Here is a 10,661-nt window from a genome sequence, read left to right as displayed (position 1 = left end):
GGATAATTAACAGGATATTTCCCGATGACGTTAAAGGCAAATTGAAATTTCTATTCTTCAACTTAGATTTTAATAGAATATTAACATCCTATTAATCCAAATTTGTTAGGTAGAGTTGTCTCTAGATTTTTGATATAGTAACAATGACAAGAAACGATGAAGTAATACTGAAATGTGTATATGAAAAAAGTAATCGTTTATGTGGACCCCTCCTGATTCAGCCTAATGGTTAGTTCGGATAGTTATAAAATATCCTGCATCTCAGTTGATTACGCTAGTCTCTGTTCATTCTCCCTTGAATGATATATTCGTTACATATTTAACAAATATGACCAAAAATCAGGAAACCAGGAACTCGGACTGTGCGATTCCTCTCGAAGGAAGTGAATTGAACGGTGACGTTTTCATATCGCTCTTATCTAATTATCATCCTTTAATTTAGAAGATACTGTATATCCGATTAACAAAATTTTGCAGTAACTATCTAATCGTTATTTTATGCAATGAAGTAACACTTCTCCTAATCAATTTGGTTACAAATTACGCGATACATTTTACGTCAAGCGTAACATCATTACGTAAACGAGGCAACTGTAAACTGGAAATTTAACTAAAATGCCGAATTTAGACGATAATCCAAGACAATCTTTATTCAGTTTATCAATTTTGTTCGAGCGATCCAGCTATATATGTATATATACAATACTTTATATGCTTATGCATTCACAATAGGAACAATTTTTAATTTAAGAAGTTAAATAATTCAAAATTTGGTTCCATATTGTAAAAATATTAACTGTTTTCAGCGAGATAATCTTCACCCGGATATATTTCATTTGAAAATCACGAAACACGGATGTCGAATTAATTGTGTATTATATCCACACTTCATCCATTTATTTATGAATTATATACATAAAAATGATTTATATACTTTTTTTGAATGTATTCGACTTACAAATATGATCCACGAGATACCATTTTACTGCTTCGTTACAAACGATGATTCAACGATTAGATATATTGAAAGCAGTTAACCATTAACGATTAAAGTCGATGTTTTCTGATAATAAATTCGCTTTGCAATTACTTTACCATGTAACAAACTTGTTTAATAGGTATTATCAGAATGAATCACAACCACATATTAAAAAAACTAGGTTTTTTAAATCCGAACTGTGAGAAAAAAATGAATGGGAGACAAACGTAAGCATACTTTTAATTTCAATTATTTCAACTTACAGGAATTTTAACTTTCTCTAATTCTTTAGCTATTAATTTAGCCACTTCTGTTTCCATTGCGTTAATTATTCGTGGCTTGGATTTATTGACTATATTTTGCACAATGAGTTTCAAAGCCCAATTCAATAAAACACTAAGTCCCGTAATCTTGTTTACTTTGATATTACCAAAATGCGTAACTTTAAAAGTATCTAGGTTTACTTTTCCATTGCTTTGGTTAAGTGTGGCGTGTACATATACTGACAATCTGTCCAGACTCGCCTGGATGATTCCTTTTATCCAGAAGAATCCTGCTTTGGCTTTATAATCCATACTAATACTGATATCGTTAACGGCAGCGTGGGCCGTGACAGTGAACAATTCGCCGTCATTACTCAATATACTGTCACCAGATCTGTGTAAAGACGACAGACCTTTGACGTATATATTCGATCCTTTAAATTTGTCTTCGTTTATATCTGGAAGTTTTATCGGATCGATTTTCTGAACCATGTCTTTTTCACGTCTGAAATTATTTAGTACTTCATCTATATAATCGTTGGCCACACCATTATCTTCCACTATAGTTTTACAGAATATATATTGAGTTATTTATTAAGTTGTCAGTTAAGTTAGATGTAATTGAAAAAAATACATATACCATATATAAATCAAAATCTTACCTGATACTGAAGAGGAAATGAAGGCCAATAGTAACCAGAAGCATAAAGATGACATTTTGTATTCTTAAATAAAAATAAGTAATTAATTAATTATATATATTACAAATTATGTTTATATGAAAGTTATTCTATTCACTGTTAACTTGAATGCCATCCATTGTCTAATGGGATATCAAGGACAATCCATTAGAGAATACTAGTAAAAAGGTGAGTCAATGAAAAAACCGAATTCATTGTCTACTATTAAAGTATTATTCATCTGAAATTTCACTCGTTTTTTTCTAAATTCTATGAATTCAAGGATAGCAAGAAATCTAACCTCAATTGTATTTGCGCTTGACTGAAATTATCAAAACAGATGTTGAATTTACCTTGACTTGTATAAGTGTCCTGAGAACCTAATGATGATTTATCTTTTTCTTCTTTTATAAGCCAATATTATCACCAGATACTTATTACAAATTTAATTATAGATAAAACGTATAAGAACAGATGTTCTCAGTGTAAAATAGTGTAAATATAATCATCTGTTAACAGATATAAATTTGAAATTATTTTCCTCAAATTTATAAACATGTTTCTTATTACATTAAAGTGCTATGTTAACAGGATCAACCCAAACAGTATAAATTAAGATTAATTTTAAATATAAGAATATATATTTCAAATATTGTTAGAGTAAATATGTAATAAAATTTAAATTTTTGTTTAGAAATTTTGAAAATTATTATTGACTAAAGATATATAAGATGTTAAGATGAATTATAGTAAACTGTTATATCTGCAGAACTTAATACTGTATAAACAGATGTTTGAAAATTCATATCAATGATAGTAAAACATGATTAAAACAATATATACACCAAACTCCTGATTATCCGTACATTATCAAAATATCTTGTCCATGGACAACATAACGAAGACGTGGGAAGCCGTATCCATATCATCAATGTACAAGCAGCATGCTTTCAAGCTCAGCTGACTTTCCACAAAAAAAGGTCTAAAACATCCATGGAAGTTGGCCTCAATTTAAAAATTATATACATGAGAAAATATCACATTTACATGCTATAAACCATTGAAAAATATCCTACTAGTCCTAAAATTAAAATACAGCAATTTGGAAAAAAAAAATGTAAGAATTATACATAGAAATGTGAAATTTAAATTTCTACAGGATATTTTTGAAAATAGAAGTTTAATTTTATGTTTATTGTCTAAATGTACCATACATTTCACTTATGAAACTTGAGATGTCCACCTGCATAATGTTTTAACAGAATTGTGTATATATACTGGACTGCAGTTCATTTAAAACCTCTGAATAGTTTCTCTTTAAAGTTTAGAGAGTTATTTTAGATTATTTGCGTTTTCCGTGCACTAATTGGCACGGATAATTGGAAGTTCGGTATACTGTATAATTATTTCAAATTTGAAAATACAGTAGTTATTTTTGTATTATTGTTTGCCTTTTGCTTTTTGCAGTAGTTTACCATTTTAATATTTAGTGTATAACTGAAGCTTGAAATACTAATAATTTTAAACTGCTATATTGCAAACAAATGACTAAAATTATTAACAAGTGTTTTAAACATTAAATGTTAATGTGTTAACAACTTTATATTGAAGCTGAAAACATGAAAATGCATATTTACTTAAAGATAATGATAACTATAATCAAACTCTGATTATAAGCAATATTTCACAAAGCTATTTTAACTTCTGTTTTGAGACATGATAATTCTGATAATACTAAATGACTGAAAACAACACACATAATTAATATAAAATAAGATAAGCAAGCAAATTCTACTGTATAATTATTTATTATGGATTTTAAAAGGTTTTCCATTTCAGAAATATATTACAGTAGTTAACTTTAAAGGTTTAAAGATGTATTTCCTAAATTAATCAAAATCATTATAAATTTTGGCATTGTTTATTAATAATATGAAATTGAATTGTTTTATAAAAGCTATTTAATTACATTGTCTTTCTAACATTCATAAATATTGTATTAAATACATAAGACATTCAGAAGACATGTAAGAAAATTTGATAAGTAATGATTTCTTAATCAAATTTAAACATTGTGAAACATGTATTTAAAAAGTAAAATTACATGTTTAAACATATATAAATAAATATAAATAAAAATTTGTAATAATTCTATGGTACAATAAGTTTTCAAGATATTAATGAATTTACTATAATCATGTTTAATTTGAAAGTTCAAATGAATTAAATTAAAATTCAAATGTCATTAATCACAAAATACTAGCAGATAAAGTAAAAGGGAGTATGTCACTTTACAGTTTTTCAAAAAATTATGATTCAAATTGAAATTTTGCAGATATATCAGGAAAACCATATTATTTATTTATTATAATGCATAATTAAAATTTTTTGAAATCAATATTTTACAGACTAATTAACTGTTTTTAATCATAAAAGTCATAATTATATAAAGTTCACTGAACAAGAGTTGAGAATAATGATTCAAATATTTTTAAAATTTGAATTTGATTCAGTTTATGAGGAAATATGTTTGAAGAAAATATTTCCTGTTACCTAGACATATCTTTAAAATATCACTGGGAAATGTAATAAAACTTCTAGTAACTAGTAATTTCATTTCTAGTAAATACACTGAAAAGTTTCATTTTAAATTCAAGAACTGAATGAGAAAAACAAATAAATTTATTACATTTTAAATGTTTTCTTGTTCTCTCCTGTATGCTGTATACTATAAAGATATACTATGATACACTTGTTGTCTTGGTATATACAATACTGTACTTGGGAGCACTATGTTGGCATCTTTATTGCTAGACTTATTACACTGTCAGTGGACAAACCAAATGTTGTGATTTTATTGTACTTTTCATAGACGTGATAGTATCAATTTCATAAATATGTAAGTTGAATTACAACCTTAAATTTTTTTAATGTCAACATAATTTAACTTGCATGTTTTATTTCTAAAATATAGTTATATTTAAACAGTTGATGAGGGACTAAGGTCAAAAATGCATTCTTTTTGGAAAAATAAAGTAATTTTCTAAAGCTGATTTGTTGTCCAGTGACGATGAAATAAGTCTAACAATAAAGAGGCCAACATAGTGTTCACAAGTATATATAAATATTATGGAAAAATACTGCTATTTCATATATGTGTATATATACACAAACACACACACACATACATATATATAATTTATATAAAATAAATATTTAATTTCATGTTAAAAGTTCTCCATGATTATCTTACTTTAATAATTTCTACAAATCTTTCTCTTTCTGTACAATCTTTATATATACTTTTAAGTTCTAAGTAAGGAAATTCATTTCCTTTTAGAATATGTAATATTTTTTGAGGATGGAATAAAGACACTTCCAAGAGAATTTTTCCTCTTAACTTTAGTAAGTGTTCAGATGCTCTTAAAATATTTTTTACTACATCTAAACCATCTTCTCCTCCATCTAAAGCACAATGATCTTCATATCTAAAAATGAAACAGAAATAAAAATTGTTATAAGTAAAAGTTTAGCAAATAAAATAAAATAGTTAAACAGTGTTTTGTATTTAAGATTTAGACATAAAATTATGCACAAATATATTATTGTTAAGATTTGAAATATTTAGGAAAAGACTACAAATGATATTAAATATGTAATATGATTTCAAATAGATACATCATATATAAATTTTTATTTTCTTAAATTGAAAATCTCAATAGATATTTAAATACACTGCCACTCCTCACTTAATGATCTATTTTTTAATGATCACTCAACTTATAACCAGCTCAAAGCACAAAAAAATCCCCATTCTTAATCTTAGTCTAGTTTCCACAGTCAGGCTAGTATTTGTAAAATGAAGTGTTTGCAGTCTCCAAGAGTACATATTTTGTTTATAAAATTGCACTTCACTGTGATCCTATTTGAAGCATTTGATGACTAAAATAATAATCTGAAAATCTTTTTTTGTTTTTTAATGAATGAACTATAATTTTTTGGTGTATCATTTTAATAATTTTTGCTGATTATATTTGTGTTGTGTAATTTGTAAGAGATGCAAATTAAAACAAAATTATCAAATTGAAGTTTCCTTTAGATCTCTTCTTTATCTAGAATAAAGAAAAATTATTAAACTTCTTGTATTTAATGGGCAATCTGCTTAATGATCTAGTCATAGAAATGGAACTCTGTTGCTAAGTAAGGAGTGGCTTGTCTAATTCAAAATATAGATGATAAAATGATAACTGATAATTATTAATTAAAATTAAATAAGCATATATTATTATTTTTATGTAAATTAATGTTGTTACTTTTTCTTCATCTTTAAAGATGATTCGAATAAATTAATCTTTTAACTCATATATTGAAACTGCTAGAGAAAAATGTTTATTTCATACTTAGCAACTTTTTAACTAAAATTTAAATAATATCTCAAAAACAAAGCAAGTTATAAATCTAATCAGTTTCATAAATTATCTGTAGATACTAAATAAGTAATATTATAAGATCTAAAAAATAAAATAAATAAATTTTTAAAGTATTGTCAGATCTTACTGCTTTTTAGCAAATAAATTTATATAATTAATAATCATTGGCTAATATAATGTAAAAGATAAACTTTATTAATTAACAATGTGTAATTTATTCTACATCAGATGAACATTATGATGTTATCAGTAATAAAAATTCTGAGATTTTTGTAGAATGTTTGTTCTTAGAGTCAGTAATAAATTTAAATTAAAAGAAAACTATAGTTACAAAATATTCAATCAAAATAATTGGAGAACCAACAAATAATAAAGTAACCACATATGAAATAGTTCAATATAATCCTTAAACAATGAGAGACTATCATATATTTTGTATCCTTAATGTATGTATTTTCTAGAATTTCAGAATGATATACAAAACTATGGGTAATGAGTTGTATAGCTTCCATTTCATTGGCATTCATTCTGTAGAATCATCTGTCTACATTATGCTTATAACCACAACCTTACATCATTAATAACAATGACATTGCAACATTTTCGGAACAGATCCAGCATTTAACTTTTTTACACATGATGATTTCAGTTCCTATAATACGTACCATTTACATTTTTTTTCTTAATGCATTTGGTCTTGTTAGCATTAGTAGGCATTATGTTGAGATTTTTTGAAATAAAGTATTTTCCTTTGTAAATATGAATTAAATCTTATTTTATATCAAAAATATAAAAATTTACCTTTAAATTCATATTAAATGTCCCTACACAATTCTTTAGAAAATATTATAATGCAGAAAAACTTTCTGAAACAAACAGTGCAGACATTTAACAAGTGTATGTGTGTCATTAATAACAATAAAATAAATAAATATGAGATCTATTTTATTTAGTTTCAACATTTTTTTTTTAATTAAACAACATCAAGTCAGAATCATTTTTGTATATTTTTATTTTTCCCCAAATATATAACTGATAATTACCAGAAGAGAAATCTAGCTATACAATAACTGTGATATAATACTAACCTTTTGATTTCAGGCTGCAAATGTCCTATCTCAGAGGTGCATACATAAGGAGGGTTGCTGACAATAATATCAAATTTCATGGATTTTAACTTTGAAATTCCTGAAGATGTTAATTTGTCATGCAAAACAAACAAATCAACTTCTAAGTTTTTTGCATTCCTTCTTGTTAAATTAACAGCTTCCAAACTTTTATCAACTGCTATAAAGCTAACCTAAATATATAATAATTATGAAAGGATTTATAAATTATTTTATTAAAAATTACTATTAAGAAAAAATTAAATATAAAAATGATTTATTATATAAGTAAAAAATTTTTTAAAATAAATCATATTGAATATTGATATTTATCTTTGCTGATATAAAATAATAAGAAAGAAATGAAATGAAAATATTAGAGAAGACAGTCATCAAAGTTACTGAAAAGATAACAGAATCTTCAACAAACTAGAAGAAACAAAGTTTAAAATTATTTATCCTATGAAAAACTTTATATTTCATTCCAGCTCATCCAAAAGCAATAAATTTTACACACCATAATTACTAATTGCTTGTGAAACTTATTTCTATTTATGTTCATAATATAGATTAAATTATTTGACCTAGAATCAAACATAACATAAAAAATTTCATGAAATAAAAATATCAAAAATGACAAAACAGTAAATTTTCAAAATGTAAGCAATCAATAATTCTATTAAACTTAAGAAATTTACTTTTAGTTCCAAAATTGTATGTATATGATATACTATAAAATATTATAGCATGTTTCAAAAATTATATTTTCATGATAAGGGCAATCAAAAAATTACATTCACATGAATAAAGTATTTCTCAATTACATTATATTTTCTGTTTTTCAGTCTAAATATATGAGCAATTTTTAGCTTAAATATAGAAATTCAGAGAGAAAAATATCCATTAATGAACATACTGTAAATACTAACAAAAAACATTAATGTATCAATATCTACTCAACATTTTCAATTATTTTTCACTAAAAATATAAAAAAATAAATATTAAAAAATGATGAATTTATTATTATTATTAAATATGTTTTTAAATTCTGGAAATTTTAACAGATCACATTTAATATTGTTATGTTTATATATGTTAGATATTGAAATTTGGCAGGGACAAGAGCAATATTAAAATCCAAAATGTGCCACTCTCTTGGTTTCAAGTTTTAAGTATCTTGGGACCTTCGTCGAGATGGGAGGTGGTTTGAACTCGGAAGTGCAGCATAAAATTCAATGTGGATGGATGAACTGGAGAAAGCTGAGCAATGTGTTATGTGACAAGAAAGTTAACTGCAAGCTAAAAGGTAAATTTACAAATCGATTGTTAGACCTGTAATGTTATATGGGGCTGAGACATGGGCAATAGCAAGAGCCCAAAAAAGAAAGATGGAGGTGTTGGAGATGAGAATGTTGAGGTGGATGTGTGGAGTGTAAAGGAACGATTTTATTAGAGGTTCTGTTAAGGTGGGTCCCTTGAGCAGGAAGATGCAAGAATGTAGGTTGAGGTGGTTCAGCCACTTAGAGTGAAGAAGTGAAGATTATGTTAGAAAGAGGGTCAGAAAACTGGTAGTATAAGGAAAGAGAAAAAGAGGAAGACCAAAGTTGCATTGGAAAGATAAGGTAGAGGAAGTCTTGAATCAGAGAGGACTTAAGAGAGAAGAAACCCTTGATAAGGAGAAATAGAGGATACATATTAGAGAAGGAAATGCCAACCCCATATAAACATGGGAAAAGGTGAAGAAGAAAAAAGAAGTAGTTATTGAAATTTTCAATTGTCTGTACAATAGCTTGGAATTACTACATGAGATCTTTAAAATTCAACAACTAATCAATTAGAATAATCAAATTAGATAATGACAAACTTAAGTTTGTATAAGTGTAAAATGATAAATAGCAGAATGCATTGAAACTTTAGTATTCTACAAGATTCTGACTTTTAGAATTCAAATTTTTATTTTACTTATTTACATGCAATATATATGATCATAATTACAAGTATTTCTTCTAAATAATAATTGTTATTAAAAACTAGTACAGAGTAACTGCAAATACTATTCTCTTAAGTAGAAATCAAATCTGATTTGGCTAACAAGAAATAATGTCTAAATAAAGTCTGCTCTCAAACTAACAGAATTTAATATGATATTAATAAATGTATATTTAGCATGGAATATTTGTGGCATCAGTTTCTGTTTATAGGATTTTGATTATATCACTAAAAAGATTTCAAATGAATTAACTATCACAAGGTTCCAAATATAAGAAAATAAAGTTTTGGTTGAAATTATTTAAGTTCAGTTTTTAAAAAATATTATTCATAATAAAGTTAGTAATAAAATTTTATTATACATAAATTTTTAAATAATAATTTATTCTAATTACCAAAAGTATTTAATATAAATATTCATAAATGTTTACTAAATTTCTAGAAAATAAACTTCAATATATTTACATATTTTTCTTTGAATTTTTCTGAAAATGTCTTTAAAACAGCCAAACTAATAGCTCCTGTGCCACAGCCAATCTCCAGAACATGACATTTAAAAGAATTTCTAGAATTTTCTGATACATTTGTTATCAAATCATTTATGTTATTAATCACTACATCCACCAGAAATTCAGTTTCGGGTCTGGGTATAAAAACAGGGCATTTCATTTCAAGTAAAAAATCACTTCTGTAAAAACACCAGTGGCCAATAATATATTGAATTGGAACCCTGAAAATATAATCAATATTTATTAATATTATTTTCTTAAAAATACACTGCCTGACAGGGAATTTGCCACACCATGTAGGGACACATCACCAAACGATCGCCTAAATATCGGGCTATAATATGGCTAATTAAATGATTGGAATAAAGTAATTTGACACTAGAGGTAGACGTTAGGCGCCATCTCTTAATTAAATTAATAATTAAAATTAAATAAATAAATCAATAAATAAATTTAGAATCTTCTGGAATAAAAGAACTGGCCCGGGGCGGGACTCGAACCCGCAGCCTCCGCTTGCCGTGCGGCACGCTTACCAGTTACGCTACCCAGACCCTTGAGCTAGTCTTCGCTTCCAGAAGTATATTAGATTTAGATATAACCTTACTTGGTTAAATACATCACTGACTGGGGACGACTCCTTCGCCCACGGCCATAGCGGCACTCAGCCAGCTAACGCAACACCCGGCGAGGTATATATATATATA

General features: G+C 26.4%; 1 protein-coding gene across 2 annotated transcripts in view; it reads right to left on the bottom strand.

Annotated features, from left to right (window-relative positions):
* Positions 1–1,665: 1,665 nt before the first annotated feature.
* LOC111640823 (hemK methyltransferase family member 1-like) overlaps positions 1,666–10,661 on the bottom strand; it is a 20,367-nt gene continuing 11,371 nt past the window's right edge. For both annotated transcript variants that reach the window (XM_023386885.1, XM_023386886.1), the window contains exons 4-8: positions 9,914–10,178; positions 7,441–7,652; positions 5,176–5,410; positions 1,905–1,967; positions 1,666–1,802 (exon numbers count right to left, since the gene is read on the bottom strand). In XM_023386885.1, coding sequence (XP_023242653.1) covers positions 1,770–1,802; positions 1,905–1,967; positions 5,176–5,410; positions 7,441–7,652; positions 9,914–10,178 — 808 coding nt within the window. In that variant the 3' untranslated portion in view covers positions 1,666–1,769. The remainder of the gene's footprint in view (positions 1,803–1,904; positions 1,968–5,175; positions 5,411–7,440; positions 7,653–9,913; positions 10,179–10,661) is intronic.

This window comes from Centruroides sculpturatus, unplaced genomic scaffold (genome assembly GCF_000671375.1).
Source record: "Centruroides sculpturatus isolate CEXI.00-Female unplaced genomic scaffold, Cexi_2.0 scaffold1522, whole genome shotgun sequence".
NCBI classification, from domain to species: domain Eukaryota; kingdom Metazoa; phylum Arthropoda; class Arachnida; order Scorpiones; family Buthidae; genus Centruroides; species Centruroides sculpturatus.
Note: the sequence above shows the minus strand (reverse complement) of the source record. Positions and strands in the feature narration are given on the sequence as shown.